The 18,836-nt window shown below is 58.5% G+C and overlaps 1 protein-coding gene across 1 annotated transcript in view; it reads left to right on the forward strand.

Annotated features, from left to right (window-relative positions):
- Nucleotides 1-3,285: 3,285 nt before the first annotated feature.
- ANGPT4 (angiopoietin 4) overlaps nt 3,286-18,836 on the forward strand; it is a 46,011-nt gene continuing 30,460 nt past the window's right edge. Inside the window, exon 1 of the mRNA XM_075900894.2 lies at nt 3,286-4,102. Within this exon, the coding sequence (XP_075757009.2) occupies nt 3,788-4,102 (315 nt within the window). The 5' untranslated portion in view covers nt 3,286-3,787. The remainder of the gene's footprint in view (nt 4,103-18,836) is intronic.

Below are 18,836 nucleotides of genomic sequence, written 5' to 3' on the forward strand. Positions count from 1 at the left end.
GGGGGGGGGGGGGGTCACGGCTCCACACGCAATCCCAGGCCAGCCGGGCTTGTCCCCTTCCCGACACAGAGCGCCTGGCCCGCTCCAAGGGCCCACGTGCGGGCAGCTCCCTTTTGCGGGGGCCGGGGGCCGATGGCCGCGGGGAGGGGCCAGTCACACCTTGCTAAGCTCAGCGAGACTGGAGGGGGGGGCTGGCCGGGTGAATAAAGGGGCTTCCCGCCTGTTGGACAATTGTTTCTGCTCCCCCCCGCCCCCAGGCCAGGGCAGCTGGGCGTACGGGGCCCTCTGCCAGTCACCCCCTGGCCGTGGCTCTCTGTAGCCTGGCTTGTCTTCCACGGGGCGTGCACTAGCCCCGCTCTCTCCTGGCGCCAATGGACGCAAATCTACGTACGTGGCTGGCGCTGCTTCTCCTCGCGGCTGGGCGGGGTCTGGCCCACTGCGCGTGGTAGAACTCCAGTGGGGCAGAGCTGTGCCGGAGCGGGTGTATTTAATACCCAGCCAGAGCCTCGTGCCCTCCTGGCGAGGGGCTCAGGAAATACACCCGGATCTTAGGGGGGGCAGTTTGGGGCCAAAGCCGGAGGGGTGCAGGGCAGGCGAGGGGAAGCAGTGAGCCGTTCTGAGTGGCGGTGGGGAGCGAGGGGCAGACCCATCTCGGTGGGGACGGAGGGGATTCTGGGAGGAGGGAGGACCGCCTGGTCTTGCCAGGGGAGCTGAGTGGAGACCCACTTCTCTGGCCCGGTGCTATTGCTACTTGCCAGGGCGTGTCACCGCCGGGTCCCCTCCTGCCGGTTGGGGGTCTTGGGTAATTTGCCCCGCAGGGCTGCAGAGAGCGTGCGAACAGGAGGAACCTGGGCCTCCTTCACGCAGGCGGGAGAATCGCCCGGCCCTGCACCTGGCATTAGTTTCAGGCGTGGCTGGAAAAGCTGGTGGTGGGGGAAGCGGCGAGGGGAGGGAGGATCGGAAGTGAATGGGACGGGCACGTCGGGGAGCCGGGAAACTGAGGGCGAGGAAGACGGCTACCCACGAGGGCTGAGCTCTGCGCTGGGCAGCCAGGGATAGTGGGTGGGCCACAGGAGTGGCTTGTCTTCCTCTCCGTGGGCCGCATGAGCAGTGGTGGGCAACCTGCGGCCCACGGACCCCTCCCCCCCACCTCACACGCACTGGGGCCCGGCAGCCCCCACCCTGCGTTTACCTGCTCCTCCCCGCCCTCCCGTCTCCTTGGCGCTCTGCCCCCCTCCTCGCCCCTCCGAAAGGGGGGGGAGGCAGAGCGGGGCGCCAGTGCCCCAGTGCACGAGAGGTGCACAAGGGCGGGGGGCAGACAGGGCCGCGTGGGCCGCAGGTGGGACCCCAGGGAGCTGCTTGTGGTCTGTGGGCTGCCCATCGCCGGCCTGGGGGCAAAGGAGAAGCCCTTAGGACTTGGACCGAGGGAGCCCTGCCGGGGTACGACCAGCATCTCGCTCTGGTTTTGTCTCCCCAGCAGCCAGCAGGTGCGAGAGCAGGTCGGGTACGGGGGGGGGGGGGGGGGCTAGCCTTTGCCACCCCCCCACTGCACCGCTATTGTGAGGCGAGCTGGCTGGAGCCAAGCCAGCACCGGTGCACCTGCCTGAGCTGCAATCTCCCCTCCTGACCACAGCGTAGCTGGGCCCTCCCGCTGGCAAGACCAGCCCCTCGGGGGGCAGCCAGCATGTGAGTCCCCCCCCCCCCCGCTATCGGCAGTGCGGTTGGTCAGCCCCACCCCGCGATAACCTGGAGGCCGTTCTTTGTGTCGTTCGTGGCGCTAGGCGCTGGACAACCCCTGCAAAAGCCCAATGTCACTGGCTATGGGCAGAGCCAGCTTGAGGGGCAGGGGCAGGGGCAGGGGCAGGGGCAGGGGCAGGGGCAGGGGCAGGGGCAGGGGCGGTGGGTCTGAGGCAGGGGGAGAAATGGCATTCCCAAACGGCCAGCCCAGCCTGCCCACACTCTGCCCCCAGTGCCCGACCTTCACTCCTCGTCCCCGCCCCCGGGCTGCCTGGGATCCCGCCCCACGGAGGCAGGATTGGTGGCCTCGAAGGTGGCGCCCGGCGCTGCCCGGTCTCCCCCACCCTGTGCTCCAGGGCCGGAAAAGTCAGGGGCCACCTCCCCCCATCTCATGCTTGGGGGGGGGAAGGCTGGAGTGTCGCCCCATCTGCTCACCCGGCCCCATGCTCCAGCCAGGGCCGGGAACCCTAGCGCCGGCCCCCCCCCCACCCCGCTCTGGGGCTGGGAGGGAGGAAGGCTGAGGGAAGGGCGCTTGGCTCCCACGGGACCTGGCCAGCAAACGGAGCACCTCGGCCTGGCGCTGCCCATGGGCGTGTGGGCCAAGGCCAAGCGCCGCGGCTGGAGCGGGGGGACAAGAATTCAGCCACCTCCTTCCCCCAGGCACCACACCGGCACCTCGATCCCAGCCGAGCCGACGCAGGAATCCCTCGAAACACGGGGGTCAAAGTGCCCCCCAAGCAAGAGGAGACAAACACTGTCGGGGGGGGGGGGTCAAACTGCAGCCCCGCACCAATAAGGGGGCGGGGGCTGGTAGAACTGGGCCACTCCAGACATGGTCTGAGGAGGGGTCCCAGGCCCACGTGGAGGCTGGGCAGAGGAGCTGTCTACCTAGCTACCCCCCATCTGAGAGGTTTGGCCTGCCTGCCCCTCCCTAACAGGCCAACCTTGGGCGGCTTCCCCAGGGCACGAGGCTGGGGGCTGGGACAGGGCCCCCCCGGCGGAGTCAGGCCCAGGCGGGCTAGCTCTGCAGCACCCCCGGCCCCCCAGAGGTAACGGGGGCTCTGGGTCAGGATCTGCCCCAGTTCCCGAAAGGCGCGGTCCAGCCTCGTGGGTTCTCCTCCTCCTGCCGGAGGGACCGAGCGGCTCCTCTCATTGGTCCTGCAGGGCTGGAGTTTTGCTTCTAAAGAGGATCTGGCAGCCCCGGGGCCGACCCGAGATGCATCCCTCGGGGACCCTAAATCACTCGCCAAGTGCCCTGGAAGGCCGTGTTCCTCCAGCTCGAGGAAGAGCCTTGGCTGGGCTGGATCCCCCGCGGGCCTCCCTTGCAGCGGATCCAGGGAGCTACAGGCCCCAGCCGCCTCGCCCCGTCGAAACAGAAACGGGCAGGGAATTCGCTTTGCCTCCCTGTCACATCCCTGCCCCCCGGCAGGGTCATGGCGCGGGCGGATCGGGGCGGGACTGACTGGGAAATGGGGCTGGGCCGGGGCCAGGGGGGGAGTGGGGAGTGTTCAGCTGGAGCGGAGCGGAGCCCTCGGCTTTGCGGGCAGAACCGGAGCGTTTCTCTTCCCAGTTTGCGCTGGGGTCCCTGGGAGGAGGTGCAGGCCGAGCGCCAGGGTCCAGGCGGAGGGGGAAGCGGGCTGGGCGCGGGGGGAGGCAGGCGGGGGTGCGAGTGGGTGACCATTCGTGATCACGTGTGAAACATGAGCTCCCGGCCGTGGGCTAGGAAAGCAAAAAGGCCGGACGTTTTGTTTTTAAACCCATTTCAAAACAGCAAGAGGGCCGGGACGGAGGCAGGCCGGGGATAAAAGAGCCGGGGGGGGGTGGGCACCGCGTGGAGGGGAAAGGACGGAGGACGTGCCAAAGCTGCGTCCTTTAAAGAGCCCACCAACCGGCTCTGTGCAAACAGCGGCTGGAAAACGGCTGCCTGAGAGCCATGTCCCCGGCCCCTCGGCCTCTTTCGGCGAAGAGCAGCCAGCGCAGGGCCTGGCGTTAGCCTGGCTCGGCCCTGCCCGGGGGAGGCGTGCGGAGCGGCTGCTGCCGGCGGCGCACCATGCAGGGGGTGAGTCTCCAGCTGGCGGCCTTTGCCTGCATGACGGTGGCTTTCTGGACGGACGGCAGCCAGCGCAGGGCGCCGGCTGGGGGAGGCCGGAGGAGACACCACCGGGTCCAGCAGGGGCATTGCAGTTACACCTTCGTCCTGCCCGAGGTTGAGCCGCAGCCCTGCCCGGCGCCGCGGGCCCCTCTCGGCGCCAACACGCTGCAGGGGGACTCGCCCGCCGCCACGCTGCCGACCCACCACTGGTCGGCACAGCGCGTGCAGCAGCTGGAGAGGGTCATGGAGAACAACACCCAGTGGCTGCTGAAGGTAAGGGGTGCGCCGGCATGGGGGTGGGAGGGCCGCCACCCTTCCCCGATGGCCACCAGGCACTCTGTGACGGGCACGGAGAGGGGGGAGAATGGAGGGAGGATAGGCCGGAGTTCCTACCTGCCCAGGACACCTGGATGGGCAACAGTCTGGTGTCAACGTCTAAGACCTTTAGGCTCCGTCTACGCCATAGGTTCCCATAGTGTGGGGCGTGCCCTCCTGTGGGGCGTGCCCTCCTGTGGGGCATGAAGAAATTCCAGGGGGGGCGCGAGGCGACCCAGCCACTCACCCCCCCAAGTTGACCCCAAGTTTTGCTGCTATTTTTGGGGGGTGGGCATGAGGGTTTCTCAAAAATCAAGAAGGGGGGCGTGATGCCAAAAGCTTTGGGAACCGCTGTTCTACACGGCAACGCTATTTCGGGGGACCGGAGTCTCTCGAAATAGCCATCCCGCGTCTTCGCAGCAAGCCCGTTATTTCGGGCCCGCTGTTCCGACGTCCCTGTACATCTCATCACCCAAGGAGGCAGGGACGTTTCGGTGTTGCGGATTATTTCGAAATTAGGCGCCGGGGAGAGGAAATTAGGCCAAAATGGACAATAAGCCCTTTCGAAATAAGAGACGCCGTTTGCGCAGCTCCCGTGGCGGAGCTGATTTCCGACGGCGGTGCAGGGTAGATGTAGCCTTCGTGATCTGGCTTCCAAGCACCTTCCCGAGCTCCTGTCCCTTGGGTGCTCGCTGCCTGTGCCCTGCCAGAGCTCGGAGACGACTCCTTGCTTGGCTCCGAGGCAGCTCCTTGCAGAGCGGCTTCCAAACACTGGGTTGAAGGCTGCCCTGGCGGAGGCCCCTTACCATCCCACTGGCTGGGTTCATCCCTCGTGCAGCTCCACTGAGTGTAGGGAGGGCTCCTGGGGGGACACGGAGCAGCGTAGAGCCCCCGTGGCTCCAGCCGGCCTTTAGGACTTTTTTCATGTTTCATCTTGCTGGGCACCGGTGCTGTCACCTCACCTGATTTCAGTCGCGTGGGGCCTTGCCTGGCGTTCGTCACCCCCCCCCCCCCCCGGCTCTCCGAGTGACTCCGTGCGGGCGCTGGCCCTGAGCCCATCTGGTTAGTTGGGGTTATTTGGGCAGAGCGCGCCAGGGGGCAGGGCCAGGCCTCCGGAACGTCCCGTTTCTCCGACGCAGGGTTTTGCGAGAGCGGTTGCCGCTGCGTGCGGCGGGGCGCGCCCTGTGCTCCGTGCGGGAACAACCCATACAGGCAGCCCATAAAGCTGAGATTGTCACAGCCTGCGGGGTCGAGGTGGGCACCGAATTCCCGTTCACGCGGCCACGAGGCATCGCAAAACCCAGCCAAAGAGCCGTGCTTGACAGTCCCTCCTGCCCACCTCTAGTCTAGCTAGGGAAAGACATCAACCCATCCGGAACCCGGGTCTGGAGCCGAGTGGATCTAGACCCTGCAGAGGCTGGCGCTGGTTCTGGGTCTCCAGAGCCCCCCAGGGTTGGAGCGGGGTCAGAACTGGGCAGAATGAAATTTTTTTCCCCTACCCGCTTACTCTCCGCTCAGAGGAGTGATCACTCCAGTTTTGCTTCCAGGGGAGGGAGGGCTCCTGTTCCCAGATCACCCGGCCTGAGGAGATCCCCACACCCACTAGTCCGCACAGTCACTGGGGGGTGAACTGTGAGCGCGTTCCAAGGTGCAAACAGGCTCGGGGGGGGGGAGCAGCGTGACTGAAGACAGGCAGGATGGGAATCCTAGAACCCCAGGGGCTGGCAGAGCCCCCCGGAGGCATCCAGTCCGGCCCCCCGCCCAAAGCAGGACCAAGCCCAGTGAAATCAGCCCAGCCAGGACTTCGTCAAGCCAGGACGTAAACACCTCTAGGGATGGAGATTCCACCCCCTCCTTAGGGAACCCAGCCCAGCGCTTCCCCACCTGCCTAGGGAAATCGTTTTTCCTAATCTCCAACCTAGACCCCCCCCCACTGCAACTTGAGCCCATTGCTCCTTGTTCTGCCCCCACTGAGAACAGCCTCTCGCCAGCCTCTTTGGAACCCCCCTTCAGGCAGTTCAAGGCTGCTCTCAAATCCCCCCTCACTCTGCTCTCCTGCAGACTAAACAAGCCCAAATCCCTCAGCCTCTCCTCGTAGGTCATGAGCTCCAGCCCCCAAATCATTTTGGTTGCCTCCGCTGGACCCTCTCCAATGCGTCCACATCCTTTCTGTACTGGAGTGGGGGGAACTGGACACGATACTCCAGGTGTGGCCTCACCAGAGCCAAATAAAGGGGAATGATCACTTCTCTAGATCTGTTGGAAATGCCCCTCCTAATGCCCCCAATATGCCATTAGCCCTCTTGGCTACAAGGGCGCCCTGTTGACTCATCTCCTGCTTCTCACCCACTGTCCTCCTTACCCAGGTCCTGTTCTGCCGAACTGCTGCTTAGCCAGTCGATCCCCAGCCTGTAGCCTCTCTTAGGATTCTTCTGTCCCCAGCGTAGGACTCCCACGCTGGCACGGACACTGTGCAGTGCACGGCATGGGTGCGGGGGTGTCGGGCTCTGGAGGAGGCACACGAGGAGGCGGGATGAATAAGGCTAGCTTGGAGGCTTGGCCCAGGTTTGCTTTTCCTCCCGTTCGAGTCGGTGGCGAAGCTGGTGCTAATCTCCATGGGACCAGGATTAGCCTGGGCGTGCCACACGCGTGCTGCGGTTTCATCACGTTGACTCAGACGCTCCACTGGGAGGAGCCACCCGTGGAATAGCATATGGGAAAGCAGTGGAATCCACACACCTTGTTAGGCAGGAAAGCTACCTGGGACCGGGCTGGGGGACCAGATGCTTGCTTGTTTGCTGTGTGTCTGACAATGCAACGGGGAGCCCCCAACCCTGCACCCCCATCTGCAGCCAGATGTGACTCTGCAAGCCGGTAGAAGGTTTAATGGCTCTCAAAGATACAGCCCAGCATATGATGCTGACATAGGAGCCAGGGCAGACAGATTATGTCCTCATGGGGAAAAGGGGTTCACAGATCCTCGAACCCCCCCCCCACTTGCCTCAGTCTGCTTCCTTCATGCTTCCCCCAATGAAGACTAAATGAAACCCCCCAGCAACTGGTCCCTGAGCCCCAGGCAGCTCCGCCTCTTCCACTGTCCTGCTCCCAGACCCAAAGTGAATTTTTTTGTCACCTGGTCCCCAGGAGGTGCGACTGACATACTTCCCCAGTGAGTCATGCCTGGCCTCCACCCCCTCATGCAGAGAGAGCTGCAAAGGAGGGGAGGGAGACTGAGGTACAACCACACACACACACACACACACACAACAGCAGCCCCCACTACGTCACACCATCCCCAGTCGTCAGCCAGGCACAGCTCTCTCGACTCTGGCAGGGCTCAGTTTGTTGAGATAGAGCTGCCAGCAGCGTCTCCAAAGCGGTGAATCCCCGCAGCTGAGACAGGCATCGGTGCTGATCCTGGTAATTACAGGCCAGGGGTCCCTGATGGCCACTTCTGGGAAACCATAATAAAGAACAAAACTATCGGGCGCAAAGATAACCCCGGTATGTGCGGGAAGAGTCCACAGGGTGTTTGTAGAAAGAAATCACGCCTCCCCAGTCCGCTGGAATTCTTTAGGAAGTCAACAAGCGTGTGGATAAGGGTGATGCAGGGGATCTAGGGTACATGGACTTTCAGAAAGCGTTTGACCAGGTCCCTCACCAAGGGCTCTTCATAGGCAGACCTGGGGGAAGAGGCAAGATCCTCTCCTGGATCAGTAAATGGTAGCAAGACTGGAAACAAAGGATAGGACTAAAACTCACTTTCCACAATGGAGAGAAGTAAATAGCGAGGTGTCCCCGGGATCTGCCCTGGGATCTGGTTCTGTTCGACCTGTTCATAAATTAGCTGGAAAAAAGAGTGAACCGTAAAGTGGCCAAATTTACAGAGAATTAAGATTAAATCCAAAATTGACTGCAAAGAGTGACAAAGGGATCTCTCTACACTGGGGGGGGGACAGGGCAGATGAAAATGGCAGATGAAATTCAGTGCCAATAAAAGTAATCTATACTGGGAAGGCGCGATCCCAATAACACATCCAGCATGACAGAGTGTAAATGAGCTTCAGGGGGTAGCCGAGTTAGTCTGTTACAGAAAAAAACAACAAATGGTCTGGTAGCACTTTCTAGCTTAACAAAACATGTAGATGGCATCATGAGCTTTCGTGGGCACGGCCCCCTTCTTCAGATGACCGGCGTTATGAGTTGGGGATATGAAAACTTGAAATAAATAGGAGAGGGGAAGGGGAGGGGGTGGGAAACAGAGCATCATTAAGTATCTGGAGAATGGGTACTTAAACCTAAGCAGATAAAAATCAGAGCTGTTAACCCAGTGGTCCCCAACCTTTCCAGGCCGCCAGGCATCTGGGGGCGGGGCCACTCATGCGCTGGGCGTTTGGGGGCAGGGCCGCGCATGTGCCACGCGCCCAGGGCCAGCACCGCGCATGTGCCATGCGCCCGGGGGCAGGACCGGCCCAGGTTATTCCACGGGCACACATAAATGCCCCGGCGGGCACCATGGTACCCACGGGCACCGCGCTGGGGACCACTGTGTTAACCACTCAAGAGAGACATCCTTGATCGTTCTGGGCAGCAGGTTTAAAACAAATAAAAGGAAGTTCTTCTTTGCACAGCGCATAGTCAACCTGTGGAACTCCTTGCCAGAGGAGGCTGTGAAGGCTAGGACTATAACAGGGTTTAAAAGAGAACTAGATACATTCATGGAGGTTAAGTCCATTAATGGCTATTAGCCAGGCTGGGTAAGGAATGGTGTCCCTAGCCTCTGTTTGTCAGAGGGTGGAGATGGATGGCAGGAGAGAGATGGCTTGATCATTACCTGTTCGATTCACTCCCTCCGGGACACCTGGCATTGGCCACTGTCGGCAGACAGGATGCAGGCTGGGTGGGCCTTTGATCTGACCCGGACGGCCGTTCTTATGTTCTCAGAAAACATCACCTCAGTGCTGATCTATGAAGGAAGACTGAAGGAATTGGGCTTGTTTAGTTTGGAAAGGAGTAGACTGAGAGGGGACACAATAGCGGTTTTCAAGTATCTAAAAAATTCTTCTCCTTGGCCTCTGAGGACAGGACAAGAAGCAATGGGCTTCAATTGCAGCCAGGGAGGGTTAGGTTGGACCTTAGGAAAAACTTCCTGCCTGCCAGGGTGTGACGGCGCGTTGGGGGTCCCCCGTCTCCTGCACCCCGAAATGGCACAAACAGACTGCACCAGCCGGTGGAATAGAGGAAGTTTATTGCCTCTCCAGGATACAGCACAGCACAGATGGAATCTGGTCACAGAGCTGGGCTAGGATGCCTCAGGCCCCCTTGAGATGGGGGAGACTGGGCCCCTAAACTCCAGCCCCTCTCCCTAGGCTGTCTCCTCCATGCTCCCAGACAGCAACTAACTAACTCTCTTCCAGCCCTGCCCCCAGCCAGGGCAGCATCCACCTTCCTTTGTTCCTCTCCATGGGGGGTGTCTGGCCATACTGGTTTGCATAGTGACTCATCCTGTTTTGCTGGGTCGTGGTACCCACGGCAGCCAGTGGGGGTTACCCCAGAGCCAGCAGCATAGAAACCAGCCAGGTACCCCCACTACGTCACACAGGGTGGTTAAACACGGGAATAAGTTGCCTGGGAGGTTGTGGAATCTCCATCACTGGAGATATTTAAGAGCAGGTTAGCTCAGGGTTTCCCAACCTATGGGTCAGGACCCAAATATGGGTCACCATTCTATTTCAAAAGGGTCGCCACGTGCCTCCCCAGGTGGCTCTGCCCCCGCTCCTCCCCCCTGTTTTTGAATTGCCTTGGGTCACCCAGTCTTCCTGAATTGTCAAAATGGGTCCCCCTCTGGAAAAGGCTGGGAACCGCTGGTCTAGAGGGTAGTGGGTCCTGCCACGAGGGCAGGGGGCTGGACTCGATGGCCTCTGGAGGTCCCTGCCAGTTCTAGTGTTCTAGGATTCTGGGATTCTCTGAACGTGCCGCAAGAGTCAAATGCCAAGAGGCTGTTGGGAATCCCTAGGACGGAGCGAGAGAAGAGGATGGAAGCTATCACAGCGCCATTCTGTCACCCCAAGCCGTGCTCACAGCCTGAAAACTGCCCAGCTGTGGTCACCTCATCTCAAGAAAGATCTGTTAGAATTGGGAAAGGTACCGAAAAGGGCAACTAAGACGATTAGGGGCATGGAACAGCTTCCGCACAGGGAAAGATGGAAAAGGAGGGATGTCGACTCCCATTTCATTAGTTAACTGGTTAAACGGGGGTGGGCGGGCTGGAGTAGCTCCTCCCCCCCCCCCCCCGCTCCGCCGTGGGTGGGGCTGCTCTGGCCAGGCTAGCGCACCTCTGCTGGTGGTGCGCCGGGCCGGGCCCACCACAGACAAGGGCTACTCCAGCCAGGCTGGAACGGCCCCTGCCCAGCCCCACAGGGCTGGAGCAACCCCTCTGCCTGTGGTGGGAGGGGGGCTGCTTCAGTCCGTGCTGGTTAACCTTACTGGGTGATGCTTACCTGTTAACTGGTTAACCATTCACATCCCTCTTAAAAAGATTGGAACTGTTCAGAGAAGGACGACTAAGGGGGATAAGAGAGAGGCCTATAAAATCATGATTGGTGTGAGGAAAGTGACTGGCCAGTACTATTTACCCTTCACGTAACACAAGAACATGGGATCCCCCAACGAAATTACCAGGCAGCACATTTTAAACAAACACAGGGCAGTATTTCTTCCTGCAATCACCAGACAACCTGTGGAACTCCCTGCTAGAGGATGTTGTGAAGGCCAAATGTTAACTGGGTTCCAGAAGAATTGAATACATTCATAGAGGACAAGTCCATCAAAGGCTACTAGCCGAGAAGCTCAGGGATGCAGCCCCCTGCTCTGGGAGTCCTCAACCTCTGACTGCCAGGAGCTGGAACTGGACGATAGGGGATGGATCGCTCCGTACCTGCCCTGTTCTGTTCAGTCCCTCCGGAGCAGCTGAGACCAGCCGCACTCAGAGACAGGCTACAGGGCTGTATGGACCAATAGTCTGACCCAGGGCGGCTGCTCTTATGTCACTGAGGCGATTTCAGCAGCAGGGATGAAGCCTCTGCCCAGCTAGCAGAGTCACACACACACCCTGCGGTTCCCAGGCCTTGGGCCCTGCGGCTGTGTGTGCCCCGCACTAACCCACCTATGAGCTTTGGAAGGGACAGGGGGCTACACTCCACCTGCAAAGCCCAGCCCGGCATCAGACGGGGCATGGAAACAAGCAGGCCCTTTCGGAGCCCTGTGCCCCCCCCCCCACACACACACATGCACGCACACAAACACAAATGCATGCACCCACGCACACAAACACACACACACACACAAACACACACATGCACGCACGCACACAAACACACAAATGCATGCACCCACGCACACAAACACACATACATGCACGCACCCATGCACACAAACACATGCACGCACACACAAACACACAAATACACACACCCACGAACACACATGCACGCACGCACAGATGCCTTCACCCGCGCACACACACATCCATGCACCCACCTACCCACGCACACACATACATGCATTTGCACACACACATGCACGCGCACACACATGCATGTGCACACATGCACCCACACACCCACGTGCACACACACACATGGTGCAGAAACTTATGGAGGGCAGAAGCAAATGAGAGGAGGAGGGTGAGATAGGAACTGGGACCCCAGAGAGTAAATTAACCCCCCCCCCATCCCCACATTCCTGCAAGGGAAGGGCCTGCACCAGCCCCCCAACTCTGGACTCCCTCAGACTCTGGCTGGGGGGATGCAAACTCGGATCCAGCCACCTCTGAGCCTGAAGCCTGGTTCCTCTCGGGGCATCAAAGCAGAAGCTCCATGCCAGGCAGCGGGGGAGGGCTCGGAGAGCCGCGTGTGGGTCCAAATTTTGCCGCGCGGGCCCCCGAGAGACCCGAAAGTGGGAGGCAGGAAAGAGCAGCCCGGCGAGGAAGAGCCTTTTCCTCTCAGAGGTTTCTCCCAAGTGCCGTCTGGGCCCACATCCGTCAGCAACGCAAGCAGCTGCCTGCGTCAGGCCCGAGAACGGCTCCGTCCCTTCTTGGCCCCGGCGTGGGGGTGGGAGTCCCTAAACAGCTGTAAATCCTGACCAGCAAACAAGGTGCGGATTCTTCCGGTGAAGGAAGGCAGAGGGGACAGGCCACCTCCAAGTCCCTACTCAGAGAAGGGCTCCTGAGCCTTTCTCCAGCCAAATCAGAAATGACTACCTGGGCTCGAATGAGGCTCGGTAAAAATACCTGCACATCCTCTGCATTGGCCTTTGCCAGGCTGCAGCCAGAGGGAAATTTCTGCTTCCGAGCAACACTCCCCGAGCTTTGATCTTCTAACACCTTAAATCCGTTCACAAAATTCACTTGTTTTCCTCCTCTTGAAACGAGAGCCAACCTGCCCACTCCACCCCCCGTTAAAATGAGCCAACTAAAACAGCAACCAGGGCCCTTCGTTCCAGAGGGTTGGAAAGCTTATTAATAATTTTTCTGGACAAGAAAACCCGATGTTCCTCGGAAAGCATCGCGCCCCATGTGATCTCTGTCTGCATGGGAGCTGGGGAGCATCCTTCCAAGATGTAGTGCATTTATTTTCCTGGAAGACATCCCCTGGGCAAGCAGCCAGCCCAGACCAAACTACGAGATGGATTCTAAGAGCCTGGGACAGAGAAAATACGAGTGCTCGGTCGGAAAGGAATAGGAACGAGTCCTTTGTTTAGCCTTTGCTTGAACTAAACGTTTGGACCCGGACCTGATATTTCCCAGCACTAGTGAGCATGTGGATGTTGGACTTGGATTCAGGCGTGGTACATGTGGGGCTGTTGGGTCAGAATTTCTCCCTGGTGCAATCGATTCGGAATTCTGGAAACAGATGCAGAAGGGTCCGGGGATGGTGATCCTTCTGCGCGGAGAAACCATCCTATCCTGCTATCCCTGAGAAACCATCGGAGCCAAAATGGTCCAATATTGGGTGCCTGGGAGCTGACGATCTCTTTGAACAATGGAGGTGGATAACTAGGTATCAGAGCCTCAGCACTTCCCCTATTCCCTGCCGATTTTTTATAGTTGGTATCTCTGTACATGAGGACCCCATGGGAAGCCAAGACATGGTCTAGTGATAGAAATGGAGCTGTGTTAGTCTGGTGTAGCTGAAACAAAAAACAGGACTTTGTAGCACTTTAAAGACTAACAAGATGGTTTATTAGATGATGAGCTTTCGTGGGCCAGACCCACTTCCTCAGATCAAATAGTGGAAGAAAATAGTCACAACCATATATACCAAAGGATACAATCAAAAAAATGAACACACATTAAAAGGACAAATCAAATTTCAGAACAGAACACCAGACTTAAAAGAGAATCCTCTGAACTGTCATTCATGCTTAAATTCGACACTTTACACCTAGGTCTAAACAAAGACATTAATTATCTTACCCATTACAAAGATAGCTTCCCCAATTATCACCTCTAATATCATTAGCTCACAGACATTTACCTCCCCCCCAGCCCTCCTCTGTTCTGAAATTCGATTTGTCCTTTTCATATGTGTTCATTTGTTTGATTGTATCCTTTGGTATCTATGGTTGTGCCAATTTTCTTCCACTATTTGATCTGAGGAAGTGGGTCTGGCCCACGAAAGCTCATCACCTAATAAACCATCTTGTTAGTCTTTAAAGTGCTGCATAGTCCTGTATTTTGTTCAAGACATGGTCTGTCTCTGGGGCAGGAGATGCCTGGGGTCTAGCACAGCAAGCCTCCAGTGCCGCCGGAGTCTCCAGCTGCTGGGATATTGCCAAGAACTGCTACTAACGGAGGGGGCGGGGCTGCAATTAGCCTTGATCTCCCAGAGCCGATCTCCTTTCCCAAAGACCCCCAAGGCTGGCAGACCTGGGGGAGAACGCCAAAGGTCGGTGCCCATAACCTCATCCCACTGCCATTCCTGGAAAGGGACGGGGTCCCCCCCTCCTCCAGTTGACCTGTTTGGATTGGATTGGAGGCCTGAATAAACAAGCTGGGGTGGAAGGGGCACCGGAGGTTAGGGACGAATTGAAAACAAAACACGCTCTGCCGCTGCCAGTTAGCCAGACAGTTCACGCTGTGCTTTGGCTCGGATGCCCCTCGCTAGAGCCCAGCGCTCAGCTGTTGGCAGGACGGCTCAGTTCTCAGGTCCTGGCGTTCTGCGCCCACAGCGTGTGCGCCAACCCTGAGACCCTGTGCCTGTAGTGGGGGGAAGGGCCCTTTTATTTAGTCCGTGGTTTTCCAGTGGATAGAAATAGCTGGGTTCTTTGAGCCGGCGTGCGGCCCCTCTGCTTACACAGCCCCTCTGCTTTGTGGTGTTGAGTAAAGAGCAAAACGCCCACCACCCACGTGGGCATTCAGAGCGTGGCGGATTCAGTGTAGACTCCCCAAAGTTCGAGGCTCGCCCTTGCAAGTACAAAACACAGGCCCGTTACCCAAGGTGCACACGCGTACCGGCAGGCACCAGCTGGGGGCTTGCACGCACAACCACGCCCAAGCGGGGGGGGAAGGAGGTGCAGTTTCCTGACCGCACGCCCACGTGCAACAGGCGCACGGACGGATCCAGGGTGAGAGTTTCAAAGCTCACTAGGAGTTTTAGCCATTGACAGAGAGGGGCTGTGTGTCACTAAATCCGCCAGGCAGCCGTGCAGATCTCAGCCGAGTCACGGGAGCGTGCCCCTCGAGATTTTCAAAAGGAAGTGTTAGAAGTCAGGCTCCTCCATCCTCCTGGGGCGTAATTTTCACAAGAGCAGGGCCTGGCGGAGCCACTGGCTGTTCAGCACTTTTGACAACCAGGGCGTCCACTGAGGTGCCTAAGTCGGGACCTGGCAGCCTAACATGTTTGATACTTTCTTAGCCTTTTGACATAGATGCCTATGAGCGATGCGACCTGCTCTGGGGTGGAGATTGCCAGCACACAGCACCACAGCGCGGAAAGAGGGCCTTTTGGGAAAGGACACTGGGACAAGCCCCATCTCTTACAAAGAATGTCCCCCAGGGGAACGTCACAATCTTGGTTTGCAAGACAAATGTAACCCCCTTTTTCTTCCCCGGGTTACTCGGGAGCGGGTCTGTGACGTAGCGGGGGTACTTGCTGGGCTGTGGTGACCTCTGCTGTCTGGAGCAAGACCCAGCAGGGAAAACCTCACTATGCAAAGGTGATGCCAAACTGGTTGAACCAGATACCCCCCATGGAGAGGAACAAAGGAAGGGGGAAGGCTGCCCTAGCTGGGGGCAGGGCTGGAAGAGGGTTGTTTTAGTGGCTGTCTGGGAGCATGGAGGAGACAGCCTAGGGAAAGGGGCTGGAGTTTAGGGGCCCAGTCTCCCCGCCATCTCAAGGGGGCCTGAGGCATCCTAGCCCAGCTCTGTGACCAGATTACATCTGTGCTGTGCTGTATCCTGGAGAGGCAATAAACGTCCTCTATTCCACCGGCTGGTGCGGTCTGTTTGTGCTATTTCGGGGTGCAGGAGACGGGGGACCCCCAACGCGCTGTCACAGGGTCACACTCACAGGTGTGTCTGGGCGCCTGATGGTCTTGACATAAAAGGATATCCTGAGTACCCCAGTGGTGATGTTGTTTAGTTGGGGAAAACCTATCCACCCCCTTGCTGCAGTTGCTTGCTCATAAAGAATGTATAATGGTGGTGCCTCCACCCGGCTGGCCCTGTACACACTTACTGGTGAGCCTTGGGAACCTCCAGGAATAACTTAGTCCCGCAATAAACTGGATCTAGCTCCAGAACAACAATTACAAATCACAAATAACATACATCTAATAGATTGCATTAGAATGAACAACCTTTACTTAACTTAAAAAACCAGCATGTAACATATCATCAGTGAATAACATCAATGAACAAAGTACACGGAAGTAAAAGGAACGTATCTAGCTGCCATTTGCCCTGCCAATATTGATCCCACCCCAGAGTGTGCACACCTCTGGACTCAGAGTCCCAGACTCGTGCTTGCGTTGGCGCGCTTCAAGACCGGCAGCTGTAATGGAGATTTTCTGTAGGGAGTGTGTATGTGGGTCCCAGCTATGCAGCAGCTCTGGTTCACTGGTTCTCTTTGAACCCTCAGTTAGTCTGGATCTCTGAGGTCTGTCCCAGGCAGCATGTTCCCAAAGATGCCCAGTTACTCAGTGTCTCCTGTGTGCTGGATGCAAAGTAGCTTCTAGCCACAAGTACAAGGCCTCCCCGCTACGGCAATTAGAAACAGCCAGCTAGATCCCAGTTCCAAAGATTCGCTGTCCCAGTTTGTAACGGCAACATAAAAGCTCCTGAACTGGATCAAACTCCTCCACAGCAGCCTGGCTCCCTTTCTGCTCCCAAAACAGAGGGAAGAGTCCACAGACGTGGAGAGACTCCAGCTCTCCAACATAAAAGACCCTTCCTTCCTGGTTTCCCCCGGGGCTCATGGGAATTGTAGTCTGTGGGGCTAGATTGTGGCACACAGGGTCTTCCCAGAAAATAAGAAGAGGCACTTTTACTTTAGTAAGGGGACTACACAAAAACCAGCAGCTCGCTCATCTGCCTTCGGAGGATAACGGGCCGAGTCGTCTCTAGTTAAACATCACCTTGACTTTGGCCCATCTGTGTTGGGAGAAGAGTCCTGGGAAACTAAGGGGACCCAGAAATATGCTGGCTGATAAACAAAGCTCGAATTGGGGTGTCCCCTGCCTGTTGACCTTTGACTGCCTTGCAATGTACTGAGTCCATACCTCGTTCTGAGCCGTCCCAACGCTGAGATACAATTTCTATCCGAACTGCCTGAAAGTAGGGTGCAAAATGCTCTCTGGATTTACCGCCCCCTGGTTCTCTCTTTTGAATCAAACCCCACTCCCAAGCTATGTTCCCTCTACTCTCTTCCGCCTGCGTGTGGAATACATTTTTATATGCACCGAGGCATGTGCACCACCAATAGAAACCCAAACCGAGCTGTGGGCGCTCTGCTCGTAAGCTGGGTGGCGTTTGAATCTGTCCTGAGCCGCTGCACAAGCACCAAGCTCACGGGGAACCCCTGCCTCGGAACCACGCCTGTGCCACGGCCTTGCTTTTCCACAGCGCCGCAGCCATGGCGCTGGCCTGCAGCATGGAAGGGGATTCGGGTCTCTCCTGCTCATCAGATCCAAGTGTGGTGAGAATTTCTCCCTCCCCTGAACAGGGCCTGCTGGGCAGGCAAAGCGCAGTGGATCGTTTTGGCTCACGCACTCAGCGTCTCCAGGGAGGAGCTGATAAATGCGCTTTTGCGTTCTCCTGGGCTTCTCCCCAGGCTGCTGGAAATCAGCGGGTAGACCTGTGCGGGGAGGCAGCTGATCCACTCAGGAAAGGGCCCATGGGGCTCCCGGGCAGGGGCGCCGTCTCTTGCGGGAAGGAAGGACACCGTGGGGGAGAGCCACCTACAGGGCCGGCTGTGGGGAAAATGGCACCCTGGGCAAACTTGTGTTTTGGTGCCTCTGCGCTCTGGGCTGCCCAATTCCTGCACCCCCATCCTGACCCCCCTTTGCCCCAGTCTCTGCACAGCGCCCCCTTCATCCCCATTCAGCGTGCACTTCCACACTGCCCCCACCCAGTACCTCCATCCTCTTTGCCCAGCATCACCCAGGCCCCGTTGGCTCTCACCCTCTGCCTATGGCACCCTCGGCACGGGCCCAGTTTACCTGGACCTAAGGCTGGCCCTGACCAGCTCCGTTCCTCCACTCGTTTTTCTGCCACAGTCATTTGGCTCCTGGGGGAAACGTGGGGGGGGGGGCAGTCCCAGGTCTGGGCTTGTAAGAGCTGAGTTAACCTCACTGACAGACGGGGCAGCGAGTCCTGAGCTGCCCGAGAGGCACTTCCTCAGCACCGTCTCCCCAGGAGACCTCAGGGCTGAGCTAAGGGGCCCAGCCCCTCCCAATGGGGGTCAGGAATCCAGCGTCAAATCCTGAGCTTACATTCCCCCCTCCCCCAAGTATGCTCCAACTGCTTCCAAAGGCAGGGAGGGAATTCACTCGGCATCCTCCAAATCCTGCTGTCTGCTGCCCTCCGGCATGAGCCGCGGAATGCATCGGGACGTGCAGCTCCTGACACGCCGCACGGCCAAGGGTGCAGCCAGCAATGTTTCGGCTTGGCTGGCGATGGCTTAGTCCGGGAAAAGCTGCAGCTGAGCTAGCATGGAAGAAGCTGGAGTTACGTCCCAGCCTGGCCTAACGGGTTGCTCCCATGGGTGCCGGATTCGAGCAAGGAGCCAGACATCCTCAGGCCCAGCACGTGAGCCGGTGACAGGCATCCCTGGAGTGGCGATTACACCCATCTCCGGTCCCCCCCGCAGTGATGTTTCCAGCTGCGCAAGGGTTCCCCAGATTCCTGAAACCGAGGGCAGCCCGGCCGGGTGCTGCCGTCTCCCCCCACATCTCACAGGGAAGAGGGCAAGCGTCTCCCCAGCTTCCCCTTCTGAAATCGACCCTGCTTTCTGCGCCGCTGGCTTTTCCCAGGGGGACTTGTTGGCCTTCCGCTAAGAACGCTGTTTATTTAAACCCCAAAAAAACATCCCTTGCCCTGTGAAGCAACAAGATTAACGACGTGGTTGGAAGGGAATCTCTCCGGACAGCATCCGGCTTCATTACATGTTTCCCAGACACAAGTCTCCTGCTT

The sequence above is a fragment of the Pelodiscus sinensis genome, chromosome 17 (assembly GCF_052426305.1).
Source record: "Pelodiscus sinensis isolate ZL-2025 chromosome 17, ASM5242630v1, whole genome shotgun sequence".
NCBI classification, from domain to species: Eukaryota; Metazoa; Chordata; order Testudines; family Trionychidae; genus Pelodiscus; species Pelodiscus sinensis.